Below are 20,279 nucleotides of genomic sequence, written 5' to 3' on the forward strand. Positions count from 1 at the left end.
CATTGGATGGGAAGTTTCTGCCTCTCTCTCACAAACATTTGCTTTTCTAAAATCTAGAGTGGGCTATGGAACCCTCTTTCTTTTCCGCTCTTTCCTGGAGTCGAACTTTGTGGTACTTGGGAAACTCTGCAATTTGCAGAGAGACCAAATGCACCATTTAATTTTTGAGGCCTTCCAATGGTGGATTATTTCTTCACAAATTAGATTGATCTATTTGACCAAAAAAAAGATTGATCTTGGCTTTTGCACTGTTGTTAGTGTGGAACAACGACTTGGTAAATACGAAATATACGTGGGGATATGTTTTATTTGAAAATTATGTCTTTATACTAGGTTTTGTAATGGTAAATGATTTTCCCGCTCCCCTTTTATTCACTTATACTCCTTTTTGTTTAGAAAAATGTAGTGTAAATGGATAAAAAGGGAGTGGGAAAATCAGTCTATATAAAAAGTGGGCCTTTTTGAAAAACCAAGAATAGTGCCAACGGATTTATAGCTCGACTAGCATTAGTAGTCTGACTTTGATCAGTGGTCTCATGTTCAAACCTCAACGGCATTTCTCCTCCTCCTTTCAAAATATGACCCAAAAAAATTAAAAACCAAGAAAAGTATAATAAGTTTCCTACAAAGAATAATTACTTCATTTAAAAAAAGTTTTTTTGGTATTATTTATAAGTATCCCCAACAAAAAAATGGATTCACACTTCCGTCTACATGAAAATGATTAAAACGATGATGAAAAAATTCGACATATTGTATGCAAGCTGTAAAAAATAAACTTTTTCAATGCTTGAGACCTCTTTTGCAATTGTTTGGAAAAAGACAAATTCGATCTTGAAAATTTTAACGGAAGTGTAGTACTAGTGACTTTCCGTTATATCCTTTTTTTTTTGGTTCAACATTGTAGTTATATTTTAAGTTTTCAAAACTTTCCTGAAAACTCTTCAAACAAGTTTTTGGTAAAGTTTTGGGTCATTTTGTGTTTTCCTGTTCCCATTTGGAATTGGTTTTGTTAGTAAAAAAACAGAAATAGTGTCTTCAGGGGAAATAAATAATAAAATAAAAAATAAAAAACTAAATACGCACAAGAAATAAATAAAAGAAGAAATTCTATTTGCCCAGAAAATTTGAGTAATATAAATAAATGCGTTCATTCCTTATTTTGTTGGGAGAGAGGTAGAGATTAGAAAGAGAGTTGTCGGGTTTGACTTAGGAAAATTGGGAGATCTGCTGCTCTTTTTATTCGGCCTCTTGTCCGAGAGAGAGCCACAAAGGACGCCAAAACCATACCAAAACAAAAAACGTAACAAATCTTACCAATCACAGACACAGATTCAATCACAGTAAGTTTAACTCTTCCTCTTTAAATCACTTGCTTTTCCAATCTCACTTTCTTTCTTTAAAAGTCTGTCACTTTCTTGGGAAATCTCTTCCTTCACTCACTTTCTTAATACCCAGATCAATTAATTTTACTTGTTAGTGAAGCTTGAAGAATCCCCAATTCCTCTCTAACCAAACTTCGAACTTTCAGCTACTTTTTCTTGTTTTTCATTTTGGTTTGATGATTGTGGTTACTGCGTTCTCTTAATCACATGCGTTTATGTACTGGTTAATGTTTGGTGAAAAGGTTGATCTGCGGAAGTTATTTTCTGATAAGTTTTAGGTGTAGGCTGATTCTTGAATCTTTTTTATTGTAGATTTTTGGAGGGTATTTAACCATCTGCTGTTGCAAATTGGTTGATTTTGTAGTTTTGTGAGTGAAGAGCTTTTTGCATAGACCATGTTGAGAGATGAGGCTTAGATTTAAGAATGGGGTGTGTGATTAGCAGAGAAGCGTCCTCAGGAGTAGATTCTGAGTCTAAGGGTGAGAAGAAGGATTTGAGTGTAGAATCTAAGAGGAAGGTAGATGATGTTGTGGTGCCGAAGGTAGATAGTGAGACTGTTGAGGTTCATGATGGTGGGGGTGAGGCTCATGTGGGTGGGGGTGAGGCTAAGAAGGAGGAGAATGGTCATGGAGGTCAAAGACCTCCCAGGGGGGAGAGAAGGCGGTCAAAGCCAAACCCAAGGTTAGGTAATCTACCGAAGCAATCGCGTGGTGAGCAGGTGGCAGCCGGGTGGCCCCCCTGGCTCACGGAGGCGTGCGGGGAGGCGCTCAATGGGTGGATTCCACGGAAAGCAGACACGTTTGAGAAAATTGATAAGGTGCGTTTTCTCTTTCCTTTTAATTTTTTCTGGAAAAAGTGGATATTGTTATTGTTGCTTGCTTTGTAAAAACGATGTGGTGGAGATGGTTTATGAGAATTTCACATAATTATGGTCGTTTGCTATGACTTGAAGGGAAAATGTGATCAGCCATGTCATTTTAGATGCATTCTTCAAAATCTTCCTATTTGGAGTGACTATCACAAATGATGTGGCCGTAAACAAAATTGCAATTAATTGCACAATGCCTATTACATAATTTTGGGTCGTATCATTTTTTTATGGATATTTCATCTTGTGTAGCTTTCTTGGTCAGTTCATCTTGTAGCTATGCTTTAGTTTATGTACTCTTCTTGTGTATGGTTTTGATTCCCTTCATTTTGTTTTCCCTAATGTTAGATTGGGTCAGGAACATATAGTAATGTGTACAAAGCTAAAGATATGTTGACGGGGAAAATTGTTGCACTAAAGAAAGTTAGATTTGACAATTTGGAACCTGAGAGCGTGAGATTTATGGCTAGAGAAATCCTAATTTTGCGGAGACTGGATCATACCAATGTTGTAAAGTTGGAGGGTCTGGTTACATCGAGGATGTCATGTAGTTTGTACCTGGTGTTTGAGTACATGGAGCATGATCTAGCTGGACTTGCTGCAAGCCCAGATATTAAATTTACAGAACCTCAGGTTAGCCATTTTTGCCCTAAACTTTGAAACCTAGTTATCACATTGAAAGCAACTATTCTGATATTTCGTTATTTGGCATCTCACAATTCAGGTCAAATGTTACATGCATCAACTGCTATCTGGACTTGAGCACTGTCACAACCGTGGTGTGCTTCACCGTGACATTAAAGGATCAAATCTTTTGATTGACAACGGAGGAGTACTTAAGATTGCTGACTTTGGGTTGGCTTCTTTTTTTGATCCAAACCACAAGCATCCCATGACTAGTCGGGTGGTTACTCTATGGTACCGACCTCCTGAGCTTCTTCTTGGGGCTACTGACTATGGTGTGGGCGTGGACCTTTGGAGTGCAGGTTGCATTTTAGCAGAGTTACTAGCTGGGAAGCCTATCATGCCTGGTCGTACAGAGGTAACATGTTTACTCTCTTTGTGGATTTTACATTTGTCCTTGCTTAGTAAAAGACTAAATCTGTGAGAAGACATTGAACTGGTAATGTTTAAGATGGAGATATCGCCAGGTAATTTATAATTATTGCCTCTGGTTTGGTTGTACGATCATATATCCAAGTTGTTTTTCCTAAATGTCATTGCCATGGTTGGATGATATATCTAGTTGGCTTTCATAACACTGAGTTTCTTGTGTTCAGTTGGTTGTAATAGATCTTTAAAGCTAAAATCTTTTCCATTTTCTACCTCATTTTCATTGTTTGTAAGTTTAAAAAATGCTGATATGATAACATATATATGGACATTTTATGCTATTCTTGCTTACTGTGTTTCTGACATAAATATGTAAACTGCCTACTGTAGAGCATGTCTGACATCTTTACTGCTCAAATAGGTGGAGCAACTACATAAGATATACAAACTATGTGGCTCACCTTCAGATGAATACTGGAAAAAGGCAAAGTTGCCCAATGCGACTCTATTTAGGCCCCGGGAGCCTTACAAAAGAGCCATAAGAGAGGCATTTAAAGAGTTTCCTCCATCATCATTGCCCCTTATCGAAGCCCTTCTCGCAATTGATCCAGCAGAACGTCAGACAGCCACAGCTGCATTGAGCAGTGAGGTGAGTTCTAACACTATGACCATTTGTTATCATTTCAAGATCTTGATAATGTATGGCTTCTTTCTATGTATTGTATTTCTTTCTACAAGTTTAATCAACTTCAACAAATCTTGATTTCTTGATAGTAGACTTGTCGGATTTTAGGTAAGACTCCAAGAAAAAAAGAGAAAAAATGCAAACTGATGTGTTTGCTGCATCTCTTTCCTTGACTATTTTAGGGCCTTGTGGTCTGTAATGGTTAATGAAACTAAGCATTGTAATCCTTAGACTGTCACCCGCTTAACTGTGTCAAGTTGGGGTCCAAGTCTTATCTGGTAGTGTGGTGCCTAACCATCACTATAGTTCCATATGCTAGTCCATGACTGCATTGATGAAAATCATGCATACTTTGTGCTAGTTGGTGATTATGTTAAGCTACTATGGTTCCTTTTGATAAATGTACTTATATTCTCTGTTTTGCTCATTCTTTCCTTGCAGTTTTTCATGACAGAGCCTTATGCTTGTGAACCTTCTAGCCTCCCACAGTATCCCCCAACCAAAGAAATTGATGCCAAACGCAGGGACGATGAAGCTCGTAGGTATGGGTCTTGTAGACTTTTTGAAGCTTAGATCTCACCATGTTTGGATACTCAACCACCATATGTGAAATTAATTTCATAAGTTCGCTTATATTCTATAATGTGTGAAATGTGACAAGCATAATTTTGGTGGTTGTGCAGACTTCGAGCTGCTGGTAGAACCCAAGCTGAAAGTGCAAAGAAAACACGCACACGTGAACGAGCTCCTAGGGCTATGGCTGCTCCAGAAGCCAATGCCGAGCTTCAATCCAATATTGACGTATGTCTAATGACTTGCTTCTATCAATCATTGTCATCTTATAACTTCACAGTTTCATTTACATAAATATGCTTTTAGATTACGTATTTTTACAAGAAGATAATAAGAAAGAAAAAAAAAGTGGTCTAGTGTTGTCTAAAGAATACTGTTGATGTCAATGAGCCTGACCTGTTTGGTTTGCCACTTCAACAAGCTTTGGCAATGCGACCTTGGCTTGTTTATTTGCCACACATTAATGAGTTTGGATCTAATGTACTTGACAGCTTTACATGCTTAGACATAACATAACAATTTGACCAACTTTGGATGAGTTATTTGATTCAGGTTTCAATTTATAAGTATGCTAATACATCAATTATCTTCTAAAACAGAGAAGGCGCCTAATTACACATGCAAATGCAAAGAGCAAAAGCGAAAAGTTTCCTCCACCACACCAGGATGGGGCAGTTGGCTACCCTTTGGGATCTTCACATCATATTGATCCTGCCCTTGTTCCTCCTGATGTCCCTTTCAGTACAACCTCATTCAGTTATCCTAAAGAATCAATGCAAACTTGGTCAGGTCCTTTGGTTGACTCTACTACTGCTGGTGGTCCAAGACGGAAGAAACATACCATACATGATGCGCGAGAAACATCAAAATCCTATACAGGAAACCATAGAGAGAAACATCAGGATGCTCGTGTTCGAGGAAAGAGAAGTGCGGCTTAAACCCGAGTTCATAAGGTCGGAACATAATTGTGAACTGTTGGATGCCTCTTTCCAATCCCTATTCCATGGGAGTATCTGATTGTTAGCAGACAAAAGTTGAATTTATCAGCCCCAGCTTCTTCTCGCAGTGTAATTGTTTCATTAGAAGTGCAGGGGTAAATACAATATATTTTTTTGTTTTATAATCCCGTTTACCTTTTGTTCCCCCATATCTACAAGATAATGATTTTTTCTTCTTTTCTTTTTGCTCCTTTTCAATTTTTTGGATGGTGAATTGGTGAGAGGCATTGCCCTCTGTTATGTATATCTTCATCTTAATTCTTTTTCCCAAGTTTGTGGTGTTGGAAGCTTACTGCTTGGAGTAGTGAAATGATTTAATAAATCATCAAGGGCCACATCTGTTCCTTTTGTGCTTTATGTTTTTGTCTTTTCCATCAAATAAATAAGGAGCAAATTCTTTGCCCCAAAAATGAAAACGAAGTCAAAGACACAAAGATGGCGTGACCTTGTGATGTTTGAACATTAAAGAAGAGCCTGAAAGGAAAAATAAATAAATGCCAAAAGCATTGTGCAATTAAGTAGTTTTATAAGCTATTGGACAATCAGCTGATGACATCTGGTACATTTTCATTTATTCTACTTTCATGCTTCTAAATTCATTTCCCCTAAACCCTATCCAACTAAAGAACAAGATTTTTTTTTTCAAGGGAATTATTATTGACCCACCTCAAAAGTTATTTTGTACTTATAATAGTTATTTTTTTCCTAATATTAAAATATATTTCAAATTCGAAACTGCCCTTATCGATATAAAAGGACATTGAAAAAATTAAAATTAGTAACATGAGGGAATATAAATGGACATTTTTTTCCTTAAGAAAATAAGATTTAAAGGTTATTGCAACTTTACTAGATCTATTTAGTATTGAATTATTAATCATAAAAATCCTTTAATTTTGCAAAGAAGGGGAAAGAAGAAAAAGAAAAGGAAAAACAGAGCTGAGGTTTTCTCGGGGGAAAAAGGTGAACAAAGTTATTGAAATCTTAAAACCGCCACTAAGGAGATCACTCTCATGTTCTTATTAAAACCGCCATTAAATTCCTCAGCTCTCTCTTTCTCTCTCAAACACACGCAGAGGTTTCTTGTTACAGAAAACCCTCGATAATCTCACTTTCTCTCTCTGGAAACCAATAAAAGCCTTGGGCTAAAACCATAGAAACCAGAAGGCAAACAATGGAAGAAAACAACAGTAACAACGTGGCTAGCAACGTGGCCCAAGCCATTGCCGTAGCTCTCGACTGGAGCTCCACTTCCGATGCTCGCAAAGCAGCCGTCGCTTTCCTCGAATCTGTACTCTCTTTCTTTCTCTAAAAACTTTACCTTGTGACGCTATCTCTGTGCTTTGTTATAAGTATGATTTCTTCTTTCCGCCTTGAACTTTAAAGTGGTAGCTTTGTGAATGTTATGGCTCTGCGAGTCTGCTGGGCTTCGGAAGTATTGTTTTTTTGTAATTTGATCGACTTTTGTGAAATGGGTATTTGATAATTGTGCTTATGGGGTTTTAAGTTTTTATAAAAATTTATTCAGAGTCAAATTTAGTGTTATGCGAAAGTTTGTGTTTTGATCGAGTTTCAGGGAATGTGTACTAGTGATTGGCTTACTGTGTCATAGAGAATGGAACGGTACTTTAAGCAAAGGAGATTTTACAGCTCAAAAATTTAAATGACTCCTTAAAATTTCCAGTTGACGGAGTTTATTGGATGATCTCATTGTTTTTCTCTGGAGTATGTTAATCTTTAGTATCCATAAAATGTTTCTGTAAGGTTCTGATGTTGTGGAATCTATTTCTTGGTTTAAGAAGCTATATCTACCTGTCATTATTTTCCTTTGTTGATCCATACCTTCTGTTCATATTGTCCAGATTAAAGCCGGAGATGTACGCGTTTTGGCAAACACATCATTCCATCTAGTGAAAAAGGATTGGTCTTCTGAAATTCGGTTGCATGCATTTAAAATGTTACAGGTTTATGCTTATGGAATGTTCTTTAAGCAGCTTTCTGTTAGATTTATAATTATTTGAATATTTCCATTTGACCCAAAGGCCATATTTTTGTGCAGCATTTGGTCCGGTTGCGGTGGGAAGAATTAAGTCCTACAGAGCGTAGAAACTTTGCAAATATCACTGTTGATTTAATGTCTGATATTGCAAATCCTAGTGAGGAGTGGGCTTTGAAAAGTCAGACAGCAGCCCTTGTTGCTGAGGTTTACACAGCATTTCTTTAGAATCTATTTAAACTGCCAATGCTCATATTTGCATTATAATACTCACTTGTTTTGATCTGTTACAGATGGTTAGAAGAGAAGGACTAAATCTTTGGCAAGAACTGCTTCCAACTCTGGTTTCATTATCTTACAAGGGTCCTATACAAGTAAATATTATTTCCCCTTGTTCAAACTATATTTCATTTAAAACATGCTTTAGGTAATCGCCTGATTTTCTACTGCTCCTTTTATTAGGCTGAGTTGGTCTGCATGATGCTAAGGTGGCTTCCTGAAGATATTACTGTTCACAATGAAGATTTGGAAGGTTTATACTGTGCACTTTTTTCTTTTTGCCTGTGAATTGGCAGTGGAGTGTGTGTGTGTGTATGCATGTAATGCTTTTCCTCTGGATTTTGATTGCTGCATGCCTTACCCTGATTCTGAATGGTTAATACAGGCGATCGGAGAAGGTTATTGTTGCGTGGGCTGACGCAATCTTTACCTGAAATATTGCCTCTATTATACACTGTATGTCTGGCTCCTTGACTTTTAATAGAAGTTGTGTACAATGGATATATCATAATAGCTTAATTATGTGCAGTTACTAGAGAGGCACTTTGGAGCTGTGTTGAATGAAGCAGGAAAACAACAATTGGACCTCGCAAAACAACATGCAGCAACTGTAACAGCTACTTTGAATGCTGTTAATGCATATTCTGAATGGGCTCCATTGCCTGATCTTGCAAAATATGGTATAATTCATGGGTATGGTATCCTTCTTTGAAGTTTTGGTGGAGTCTGATTTGAAGCCATTGGCAAGTGTCTGTTTCTTATCTCCTCTCTCTCTCTCTCTCTCTCTCTCTCTCTCTCTCTCTCTCTCTCTCTCTCAATCTCTGCATGCACAGGTGTGGTTTCTTACTTTCTTCACCTGACTTCCGTCTTCATGCTTGTGAGTTTTTCAAACTTGTTTCCCAAAGGTATGCAATGTAGTATTTCCAGTAGCTAGTTCAATGTTCTATACAGTTATAAATTATGATTTTCGCCCTTACCAAGACAGTTCCGTAACAGTTGTGTTATTCTGAATTATGACGTGCAGGAAGAGACCTATTGATGATACCTCTGCTCCGGAATTTGATTCTGCAATGAGTAATATCTTTCATATATTGATGAATGTCTCCAAAGAATTTTTGTACAGATCAGGCCCCAGTGCTGGGGTAATTGATGAAAGCGATATTGAGTTTGCGGAATATATATGTGAAAGTATGGTATCTTTGGGTTCTACAAACTTGCAATGTATTGCTGGTGATAGCACCATGCTAGGTCTTTATTTACAACAGGTAACTAGAACATCGGGTTATATGCAAAAGGGTGTTTGTTGCTTGCTTTTTTTGTTCTGTCAACAAGTAATTGCTTATTGAAATACAACATAACTTTTTATTTTTATTATTTTTTCAGATGCTAGGTTTTTTTCAGCATTTGAAGCTAGCTCTTCACTTTCAATCTCTCCACTTTTGGCTGGTACGAAGAGAATTTCCAAATTATTGTTATATTGTGTCAATAGTAGAGGCTATGTCATACATTACCATGTTTGAACATCTTTCATGTTCATATATGCTTGTTTAGGCACTAATGAGAGACTTGATGTCAAAGCCAAAGGCTGTTGCTCGCTCAGCTGGAGATGGTTCTGACCCAGTCGATACTGAAAAGAGAAAGATCTTAAGTTTTTTGAGTGATGAAATATGTAGTGCAATTCTGGATGTATCTTTCCAACACATGCTCAAGCGAGAAAAGGTTCTTCATGGAACATCATTTGCTTTAGGGCCATTGGAGTTATGGAGTGATGATGCTGAGGGGAAGGGAAATTTTGGCCAGTATCGTTCAAAGTTGGTAAGTAATTTTTACATTCTAATATCTTTGTTTCTGCGTATTATCTTTGTTTCTGCATATTCGTACAACATGAATGGATGGGTCAATTCATTGACTTTGTTAGTAACTGCGACTCAGATTAGAGGAGCTGTCAAAATAACCCTGAAATGGAACTCATTTCTTTTCATGTTAGACATTTATGTCATCTTGCATCGTACAGAGATTTCTTTCTCTGTTCTGGTTTATAATATTACTCAAGGTGATGTTGGGATAAGTTTATTCTATGATTCTCTTTAGCATAGGTGATGAAAATTGCTCAGTTGGCCTTCCTTGGCCTGCATTTTTTTAAAAGTTTCTCACGAGATGCATGCATATCTTAATGCAGTTAGAACTGGTCAAGTTGGTGACTTCATACAAGCCTCTTATAGCTGGGGCTAATGTTTCTGAAAGAATTGATAAAATCATCAAAAGCCTCTTGCTTTCTCCAATGCCTGCTCAGGTTTGGTTACAAGCACTTTCTCAATTCGATTTGCTGTCTTTAGAGCTTTCAGCATTCCAGAATTGCTTGCATTGATGGTTCTTGTAAATTTCCATCCTCTGTCTAATTCCAGGACTTAGCTGTGATGGAAAGCATGCAGCTGGCTTTAGAAAATGTTGTAAGCACTATTTTTGATGGATCAAATGAAATTGGTGGGGTTCATTCTGAAGTTCAACATGGCCTGTGCAAAATATTTGAAGGTATATTTGGAACCTTCTTTTTATCTCCCTAGAGCTAGAATTTTATATCTTGGGTTTATTAACACTACTGGCTTCTTCACTTGAAGGTTTGCTTCAGCAACTTCTTTCTTTGAAGTGGACTGAGCCAGCCCTTGTGGAAGTACTGGGGCACTACTTGGATGCAATGGGGCCATTTTTGAAGTATTTTCCAGATGCTGCAGGCAGTGTCATTAATAAATTATTTGAGCTCCTAAACTCACTTCCTTTTGTTGTCAAGGTCCATTTCAATATATTTACTTTCACTTTGATATTCATTGTATTTTAGAGAAACTTTAAAATCATATTATTCTTCTGCAGGATCCGTCTACAAATAGTGCACGGTACGCAAGGTTACAAATTTGTACATCATTTATTCGTATAGCCAAAACTGCTGACAAAAGTATTCTACCTCACATGAAGGTGACTTTAGTTTCTTAAATATTTCCTTTTATTTTTCTGGTTCTTGTGTATATACAACTTTTACACATTTTATATGAATCATATGCCACTAGGATGAAAGTCATCAAATTATTTTACGACATTTTGTGTAATTGGTTAGAAATTACATCAGTAGAATCTGTCATATGATCGTATCCATCCTTTGCATGTAAGTTTGCTTCCTAGCTATTGTGTAATTATTAATTGGGGTTTGATGAATTACTGGTATCCGAGAATGATACTTTTGAATGCTCCCCGTATTAAGGTGTAAATAGTCCAAGGTTCCCTAGGAAAACAAAAAATTTAGTCTATATCCCCACTGAAGCAAACCCACGAACTTAGTTCTTGGAAATATCATTTTGTTTATTCACGTTCTCATGCGGTATTTTATGTAGGGTATAGCTGACACCATGGCGTATATGCAAAGAGAAGGTTGTTTGCTTCGTGGTGAACATAATCTTCTAGGTGAAGCGTTTCTTGTCATGGCTTCTGCTGCTGGGTAATGATTCTCTGGCATGGATAGATATATTTTTGTTGTCAAATGATTCTATTATTGAAAATTTTGAAAATTTATGCAGAATGCAGCAGCAGCAAGAAGTTTTGGCCTGGTTACTAGAACCCTTGAGCCAGCAATGGACGCAGCTTGAGTGGCAAAATAATTATCTATCTGAACCACTAGGTCTTGTTCGCTTGTGCTCCGAGACCCCAGTTATGTGGTCAGTTTTCCACACTATCACATTCTTTGAGAAGGCACTTAAGAGAAGTGGAACCAGAAAAGCACATTTGAATTTGCAAAACAACTCAACAGAAACGGCCACTCCCTTGCACCCTATGGCTTCTCATCTCTCATGGATGTTGCCACCTCTTCCAAAAGTACGCATGTTGCTCCCGAAAATTAATTGTGTTAAAATTCCTCATTCACATTTCTTCTAAATGCGGTACATTTTTGGCCAATTGTTTATGACAATATGTTCTCACTGTGACTGCAACATGGTAATAGTTGGTGCATGTTGTTGATTTGCAGCTGCTTCGCTCCATTCATTCCCTTTGGTCTCCATCTGTATCCCAAACACTACCTGGAGAGATTAAAGCTGCAATGACCATGAGTGATGTTGAGCAATTCAGTCTTCTTGGTGAAGGAAACCCTAAATTTTCGAAGGGTGCAGTAACCTTTTCTAGTGGATCTCTTATCAGTGCAAGTAAGGAAGGATACACAGAACCAAATGAATCAGACATACGAAATTGGTTGAAAGGTATCAGAGACAGTGGGTATGTATTCCTGCATCTACTAACTTATTAATCCTTTAAGCCAGTTTCTTTATTGGTTCATCATCCATGTAGGTTTTCTTCATTTAGCGTTGAGGCATTGTTTATAAATGCAGGTACAATGTATTGGGCTTGGCAACCTCTGTTGGGGACTCATTTTACAAATGTTTGGATAGTCAATCTGTTGCTCTAGCTCTAGTGGAGAATATACATTCAATGGAATTCAGACATATCAGGCTGCTTGTTCATTCAGTTTTAATTCCCTTGGTTAAATTTTGCCCTGTGGATTTGTGGGAGACATGGTTAGAGAAGCTCTTGCACCCATTATTTCAACACTCCCAGCAGGCTCTTAGTTGCTCCTGGTCCAGTCTTCTACGTGAAGGGAGAGCAAAGGTCCCAGATGCCCATGCCATACTCGCTGGGTCAGACTTAAAAGTGGAAGTAATGGAAGAAAAGCTACTTAGGGATTTAACTCGGGAGATTTGTTCACTCCTCTCTGTTATAGCTTCACCACAGCTAAATACCGGGCTTCCTTCCTTGGAGCACTCTGGGCATGTTAGTCGTGTTGACATTTCTTCACTCAAAGATTTGGAGGCATTCACTTCGAGCTCTATGGTTGGGTATGTTTGTTTGACATTGTTTCTTATCTAAGTAGCTTTTTCTGTTGGTCTGTACCGTTGTACTTTTACAGCCTTGTGAATTTATTTTTCCCCACAAGTTCTCTGGTCTGAAAGTGCACTCCATTTACAGTTTCCTTTTGAAGCACAAAGGTCTTGCCCTTCCAGCACTGCAGATATGTTTAGAAGCTTTTACATGGACAGATGGTGAATCCATGACAAAAGTTTCTTCCTTTTGTGCTGCTTTGGTTGCTCTAACGATATCAACAAATAGTACGGAACTCCAACAATTTGTTTCTAAGGATCTCTTTTCTGCAATCATCCAAGGTTTAGCCCTTGAATCAAATGCTTTCATCAGTGCTGATTTGATTAGTCTCTGTCGTGATATATACATATATCTTTGTGATAGAGATCCAACTCCTAGGCAGGTTAGTTACAGTACCTTCTGCTTACCAATATTTTGGGATGGTAGTAATTATACTCTAGTTATATTTAACTTATCAAACTTAATGGACGTGCTTCTTGGGTTTCGCAGGTTCTGCTCTCACTCCCTTGTATCAAACAGCATGATTTGCTTGCTTTTGAAGAAGCTTTGACGAAGACATATAGTCCCAAAGAACAAAAGCAACATATGAAAAGCTTGCTATTACTAGCTACTGGAAACAAGTTGAAAGCCCTTGTTGCTCAGAAAAGCGTAAATGTAATAACAAATGTATCAAGTAAGTCCAATTACTGACTTCACAATCTCTTTCAAGCTTTTAAAAGAGATGCTTTCCCAATGTTGCTATAGTTAATCTTAAGCTTCTTCCAAATATCTTCATTTTATATGAGGCATTTCCCCCCTGTTTTTTTCGCTACTTGGTCTCTCCCAACATTAAAACATTCCGCAGACTAGGTTTCTTGTTAACTTTAGCTCTTTAAATGTGCTAAAATCTTGCTGCATCTAATTTTATAAGGTTTATGAAGGTGGTAGGAAGGAACCTTAGACTCTAAAGAGCTTTTCATTGTCTCCCTTAGTCAAAAAAAGTGGATACAGTACATAAAAAATATAAACATACCTGGCTCGGTTTGTCTTTCCCTCTTACGAAGGTCTGATAGATTTAGTGTTGATTTCTTGTCTCTCTCCATCAAATAGATTTAGGTTCAGGTTCGGCTTGATCTTTTCTTTTCCTTTTTGAAGATTTTTTACATTTTGTTCAAAAGCTGTGTAATTATGTAATAGCTAGTCAATTGGGTGTATATATTAACTAGCATACTGCTGCAATCATAATTTCAGCAAGGCCTCGCAACACCGTCAACGTTGCAGAAACCAGAGTGGATGAGGGAGAGAGTGTTGGACTGGCAGCCATATTGTGATGTATGTGTGATCTCTTGTACAGAAATGAATTCAAGTGGAAGACGGAAAATCCTGTTTGAGGAATATGATGAGGTAATGGACCTTTTTCTTTTTTCGGCCAGAGGTCTACACAACTTTTCTAATGGGTTCACCTCAAATAGAAGATACATGACACCATGTTGTACTGTACTGCCCTGGAAATTAGGTTTTCAGACAGATACATTTCTTTGTATAGCAGCACTAATCAGAGAAAAGAAGAAGAAATCTTTGTTTTAGCTGTTTCTTTTTTTTATTAAATCTTAGGCAGATTAAAACCACACTTGCCAGTTTTCGTTTCACTTGACCAGTCTGGACCTCTCAAACCAAACTTCCATGTGCATGTCATGAATGCCGTTTGCTACCATCTCCTTTTCGAACCATGATTGCTTATAGAGAAGATGTAACAGCATGCGTGCCCCATTTGAATTCGGAAACGTGATGCAGATTGTCCAGTTAGCTCAGCCTTTGATAAGCCTGGAACCCACAGTGTCTATATGGCTCGCAACTAGCACGCGCACGTGACTGTCACTAGTAAAATGAAATCATTCATCAGTGATTAAAAACGGTTTATCATCACAAATCCTAACGGTCAACTATTTCATTGTTGTTTCGTTTGGACAGATCGTGACACGTGGATATGGTCCAACATGAGAACAAGTTTCATGTCGGTTAAAATTGCTTCGTCCCACCCAAAAAGGGTTAAAATTGCATTATCTTTCTTCTCTTCGGATTTTTATTTTATTTATTTTCTTCTTCTTTGCGAGCCTTTTGGTACCGACATCTGTTGTGTTGTGTCCTTCCAACTAGTCTAATTAAATAATAAATTCACAAGGAGCATCTCAAAATCTATGCCAAATGCCACGCGTTGGTTGGTTTCGGGATCATATATGTTCGTGGTCAGTAAAAAATTAATTATTGTATGGCATTGTTACTGAAATACTGTCACGCTTAATAATAATATGATCATGATTCATGTTACACCCTTTCTAAGCAGAGTGGACTATAGGGTATGTAATTGAATGGGAGATGCTTCATTTTTTTAATAGATATTTATAAAAATACCCAATCCTAGACATGTATTTATAAAAATACCCAAGTACTATTTAAACATAGAAACATATCCAAAATGGGTTTTGGGTATGTGTGTAATGATGGGTTTTGGGTATGTTTATAAATGGGTTTTGAGTGTGTAATGATGAGTTTTGGGTATGTTTATAAAGTGTTTTGGGTGTTGGGTATTTTTATAATTTCAGCCCCCATTTTGGGTATTTTAGTGAAACTCCCTTTTTTTAATGGTAGCTGGAAGGAATGGTAGGTGAAATGTGTTAGATGAAAAGGAAAAAGGAAAAAGTAAAAAGGTTAGAACTGGAGGGATATCATATGGCCCAATCAATGTGAATAATATTACACACATATATAGTTAAGCTATGCGAACATAGTCCAGCTGTTGTTTTTAGTCTAAACCAACCCCCATCAGCCTTCTAAAAGCTTGTACGGTTTCCAGAGCACACAGCACAGTTGCCACACCTGCACTGGCACAAATCTTATTCTAAGACTTTATTTGGTATGGTGGAGAAGGTGATCGTAGTGGCCTAGAGCAGCTACCAATGAGACCCAGAGGACCACCCGGACCGCCTGGTTTGGGCGGCCCTGGTCCGCCAGGACCTGGTCTGCCTCCTCTCTTCGGTGGCTTTTGTGATGTCATAGGTTCATGGTATGTCAACTTGCAGCTTTGTTTGTCTGATGTTCTGAATCACTTCTCTCTCCTCTTTATTAGAATCACTGCATACATTTGGAAAATGATGAGAAAAAAACAATATATAATTAATGCGGCGTAATTTGAGAAAAAAACACAAGAAATATCAAACCCTGGTGTGAGCTAGTGCTTTTGTTTTCTTGATCCACAGATATATGCTGTGTATTATACTTAAAACATTTCCTTGTATCCAAACCAATAATTTCTTCGTATGATTCATTGTCTTCTCTATTTTCCTTACTTTTGTGTTATCCATTTAAAATAAAAAAAATCCATAAGAATCATTCATCCCCTGTTCCTAGCTGATGCCTTCCTTTTTTTGTTTCCTTACAATTATTTATTTGCTCGTATATTTGTTTTGTTTTTATGGGAGTTCGTCGTTTTGGTTGGTTGCAGTCTGAGTTTTCTGTGCTGCTGCTGGCTGTTACAAGACTGCTTTGGTGGTGGGCCATCACCACCAGGGCCTCTGGGACCTCCTGGCCCACCAGGACCTGTGGGACCCCCTGGCCCACCAGGGCCACCTGGACCACCACCCCCGCCATGAATAATGAAATGAATGATGCATGGATAATGGATTCATGGCATGGCATTGGCAAGGCAGCTGCTTGCTTAGCCATATATAATTGGGTTATCTTATCAGTTAATTGTAATGTAACAATATATATATATATATATCGCATTGTAATGTGATCAATCTCTGAGAGTCAGGAGTGAGTGAGAGAGTCATGGTCATGGCTGAGTTTTATTAGTCACTGTGTCTGTCTGTCTGTTTGTCTGTCATTTGAGTTTGCCAGAGGCTTTTTAATCAGCATCTCTCTATATACCATTCGGAATAAAATAAAATATATTCATTTAGCTCATCATCGATTTGCAACAATTTTCTGTTTTATTTAAATTAGATGTTGAAATGAATCCCAAGAAACAAATCTAACATTGATCATGATGTTGAGTGTTGACCGCAGAATGTTGAAATCAAAACGATCACAACATTAAGGTTGTCAGTCGGTCATCTGATTCAAACAGATTATAGTAGCAGTGCCAAAACGAGTGGTTCGGATAATTTGAAACAAATGCAGTTTTGAATGTTAGGTTTATGTCTCAACAGTTGGTTATATATAAGAGAAGTAGATGACACACTGTCAGTGAGTTTCGGGTGGCCAACGACTTCTGCTAGCCTTAATCAATGCCGGAGTTTTCACTGTAATGCCTTACGTACCTTATGAAAAACAGGAAGAAAAAAAGTGTGAAACAACAACAGCCCCCTCCCTGGGTCCCTATTTATTGTCAACCTCTCGTTAGAAATATCAAGAATCAATACTTGGCCCTATATATATATATATATACTAGAATCTCATTAGACACTACCAAACCTACGTACATTGTATTTTGAGCGAGAGAAAGGAAGCGATATCACCAAAGTGCTTTGCTTGGTTAAGAGAGAGAAAGAGAAGAGAGAGAGAGAGATGCCTCCACCATGGGGACAGCCAGAAGGGCCGGGCTTTGGTTGCTTTGGTGGCGGCCTCTGTAGCGGTACAGGCCGCTTTCTATCATCTTGGTGAGTTCACTTTGTATTTTTAAAATATTTTATTCATATAAATTGTAATTGCTCTCCCAAATTATAAGTTAACAGACAATGCAAAGTAATCAAAATGTAGCTGCATCTGCTGCATGCTTGGTTCGATTTTTTTTCCTTTATTTTTAAGGTAATTAATTCCCTTATTAATTCTAATTTAATTGCATAAATTTATACATATGTATGGTAATTAATTCCCTGATTAATTCTAATTTAATTGCTTATTTCATGTGCTGCTGCTTCCTGTTTGAGAGCTGCTGTGGACCAAGGGGTGGGGGTCCTGGTGGGCCCGGTGGTGGTGGACCTGGCTTTTGAATGTGATCTTCTGCATAATGTTGAGTTTCAAGCTCAATATATACGTGATGTAATAACAAGTGAGAGAATATTGGTGATACGATTTTTATCATCCATGCAAATCAGGTTAAAATCACATAAAATACTTGCAAGAATATAAGGCTATTGTAGTATAGATGCTCATACAAGGTCGTTTTCCTCAAGGACTATTTAGTAATTAATGTAAAAACAATCTCTAATTAACTACTTAAAATTAAGGGCTAAGAAGGATGATTCTGAAATTGTCTAAAAACTACGAATGTTGATTAAAAACAAATTTGATCAAATAAAAGAGTTTTATGATCCAATTTATAAAAGCACTAGGGTTTCACAATCACCTAGCAATCCTATGAATTTTTACCAATTACTTATGATCTGCACATGCCACTTTAAAGGTTAGGTTTTCCTAATTTATATTATACTTGGAACCTCCAACATAGAACGTATATCTAACATGCAACCTATCCGGACGTTCGGATCAAATATGAACATGAAAGACTTATTAAGTTTTGTGAAAACACTTTGAAAAACCATGCAACCCTTAAGAAGTGGTGTTCATCTTAAGTGAAATTACAATTATTAATCACAAGAAGTTAGCGTCAATTTCAGGGAACCTTCCAACCAAAATTGCACCCAATTACTTTTCTAAATATCCTAATGGTGATCAGGCATTAAGACAATTAGATAGTTTTAAACAGTGATTAACAATTCAAAGTATGCATGCAATCAATCATAAGCAATTAAATAAAAATTACATATTCATGCTAAGGTTCAAGGCTTCACCTTAGCAAAATAGAATTAGTTACGCATATTCATAACTAAAATCTAAGAAAATATCATTCGAATGAATAAGAATAAAAACACCTTGAAGTAGAAGTTCTTCAAAAACCCTAACCCACAATGTCATGTTCAAAAGCCAAAAGAGAGGTCCAAAAATTGCTGTGAAAAAGAACTTAAATACCTCCTAAAACCCAGCTGCCCAATCCTCACAAGGAAACTAGGTTAAATAAAATAATACTGGGATATAAAGTCCAAATTGGATTGGGAGAATCTGCCCACAATCTGCCCAGCCACGTTTTGGCCTCAAACCTCCTCTAAATCCGGCCCAAGATAGCTTGTTTTAAATATAGAAACGTTATGAACACTTTTCCAGAAGGCCACGAACCCATCTGAGGTCATCTTGGGCTCCAAAAATGCAATAAAAGCCCAAAACGTCGTTATTTCAGCACCGCGCATTGCTCCTTTATTTTATTTCCAGAAAATAACCGCTTGGTAGAAAAATCTGAATTTTTGATACAATCAAGCTAAGTGACTCAGGAATCGTTTTTCACTTTCGCATTCTCATATAAACAACTACCATTATTTACCCAAAAAATACCAAAGATAAACACACGGATTATGACAAAACACCTTGTCAAAAGTCAAAACACGTACCGTACGTTTGTCAGTCGGTCATCTGATCCAAACAGACTATGTATACAGGGACGAACCCACTAGCACGCTAACCTGGGCTAAAGCCCAGGTAACTTGTTTTTTATTTAAGCTAAATTAATACTCTAGTCTAGGTCATCTAAATAAATATTATTAACTATTCCCATTAGGATAAGGCTATCCACCCAAATAAAATATTACTAATCCCACTAGGATTGGCTGACCAAGCCAACAAATAAATAAAAAGAATTAAACCCCACACCCTACGTGAAAACACATTAGACTCCCACAAACATTCCCTCTCTCCTCAGACTTAATTAAAGCAAACTAAGGTAATTTTCCTTTCTTCTTCTTCTTCTTTTCTTTTGAAATTTTGGGGATTATTTAGGGTTTATGAAGTATCAATTAGGGATTTACAATTAAGGTTTATCAATTAGTTTTTTTTATCTTGGTGTTCTTGCTTGCTTGTATGAATTGTCAATTGGGGATTTTAATTCGATATTTAACTATTTAAGTATGTAATGTTTTTATTGAAATTTTTGTTGGTCTATATGTTTACATCTTCTATATATTATTCAATAGGTTATACTTTATAATGTCGGGTCAACATCGTAATGTTAAGAGATCAAGGACTATTCAAGATTTTTTTAAGAGAAACAATGATGAATCATCAACTAGCATGCCTTCGGGTCCTTCTCTGTCTCCTCCAATATGTGAGGAGCAACCTCCTTCTCAACCTCAAAGAATTGAAGATGAAAACGTAAGAGTCGAGTCTCATCAAGAAGTTAATACCAATTCTCTCGAGCGTGATCCCGGATTACGTCCTCAAATAGACACATATCCACCTAATGAACGTGATAATGTTCGAAGAGCATATATTTAGGACCATGTCAACCACAATTAAAGGAATTTCCATCACACTTAGAAGGGAAACAAAAGCGTCGATTTGTTGGTAGTTGGTATAAGCAATACCATTGGCTTGAGTATAGTGTTCATAAAGACAAAGTGTTTTGCTTTCCATGCTTTCTTTTTGACATTGATCACTTACATAAGGCATTCACTGTAGAGGGATTTAGAAGTTGGAGAAGAGTTGGTGGAAAAGA

General features: G+C 37.3%; 2 protein-coding genes and 1 long non-coding RNA gene across 4 annotated transcripts; all 3 read left to right on the forward strand.

Moving 5' to 3' along the window:
* Positions 1–1,154: 1,154 nt before the first annotated feature.
* LOC110759680 (Protein kinase superfamily protein) lies at positions 1,155–5,833 on the forward strand. Of its 2 annotated transcripts, none has more exons than XM_088254966.1 (8): positions 1,155–1,343; positions 1,698–2,202; positions 2,602–2,886; positions 2,978–3,295; positions 3,728–3,955; positions 4,433–4,533; positions 4,675–4,792; positions 5,164–5,833. In XM_088254966.1, exons 2-8 carry the CDS (start codon positions 1,810–1,812, stop codon positions 5,500–5,502), a joined length of 1,782 nt encoding a protein of 593 aa, XP_088111092.1. In that variant the 5' UTR covers positions 1,155–1,343; positions 1,698–1,809; the 3' UTR covers positions 5,503–5,833. The 2 variants fall into 2 exon arrangements, with proteins under 2 accessions (XP_088111092.1, XP_088111093.1); XM_088254967.1 differs by having other exon boundaries at positions 1,750–2,202.
* Positions 5,834–6,454: 621 nt separating this feature from the next.
* Positions 6,455–14,319, forward strand: LOC110759725 (ARM repeat superfamily protein). The gene is made up of 22 exons (XM_021961833.2): positions 6,455–6,853; positions 7,425–7,526; positions 7,622–7,765; positions 7,852–7,932; positions 8,021–8,090; positions 8,223–8,293; positions 8,367–8,530; positions 8,671–8,742; positions 8,862–9,102; positions 9,221–9,283; positions 9,389–9,652; positions 10,017–10,130; positions 10,243–10,369; positions 10,456–10,625; positions 10,706–10,807; positions 11,221–11,324; positions 11,404–11,698; positions 11,850–12,094; positions 12,208–12,711; positions 12,842–13,136; positions 13,244–13,427; positions 13,985–14,319. The coding sequence occupies exons 1-22, from the start codon at positions 6,737–6,739 to the stop codon at positions 14,062–14,064; spliced, it is 3,609 nt and encodes a 1,202-aa protein (XP_021817525.2). The 5' UTR covers positions 6,455–6,736; the 3' UTR covers positions 14,065–14,319.
* Positions 14,320–15,278: 959 nt separating this feature from the next.
* On the forward strand, positions 15,279–16,699 carry LOC110759630 (uncharacterized). The gene is made up of 2 exons (XR_002527150.2): positions 15,279–15,797; positions 16,236–16,699. It is a non-coding gene; the product is annotated as an uncharacterized LOC110759630 (long non-coding RNA).
* Positions 16,700–20,279: the final 3,580 nt, after the last annotated feature.

The sequence above is a fragment of the Prunus avium genome, chromosome 6 (genome assembly GCF_965620075.1).
Source record: "Prunus avium chromosome 6, drPruAviu1.hap1.1, whole genome shotgun sequence".
NCBI lineage: Eukaryota > Viridiplantae > Streptophyta > Magnoliopsida > Rosales > Rosaceae > Prunus > Prunus avium.

Excerpts from the sequence above, each read along its gene's own strand:
- LOC110759680 (XM_088254966.1), top strand. The coding sequence starts at position 1,810 with ATGGGGTGTGTGATTAGCAGAGAAGCGTCCTCAGGAGTAGATTCTGAG. Across the intron at positions 3,296-3,727 it reads TCATGCCTGGTCGTACAGAG|GTGGAGCAACTACATAAGAT; the intron begins GTAACATGTTTA and ends CTGCTCAAATAG. Across the intron at positions 3,956-4,432 it reads CAGCTGCATTGAGCAGTGAG|TTTTTCATGACAGAGCCTTA; the intron begins GTGAGTTCTAAC and ends CTTTCCTTGCAG.
- LOC110759725 (XM_021961833.2), top strand. The coding sequence starts at position 6,737 with ATGGAAGAAAACAACAGTAACAACGTGGCTAGCAACGTGGCCCAAGCC. Across the intron at positions 11,325-11,403 it reads GTCATGGCTTCTGCTGCTGG|AATGCAGCAGCAGCAAGAAG; the intron begins GTAATGATTCTC and ends AAATTTATGCAG. Across the intron at positions 13,428-13,984 it reads TGTAATAACAAATGTATCAA|CAAGGCCTCGCAACACCGTC; the intron begins GTAAGTCCAATT and ends TCATAATTTCAG.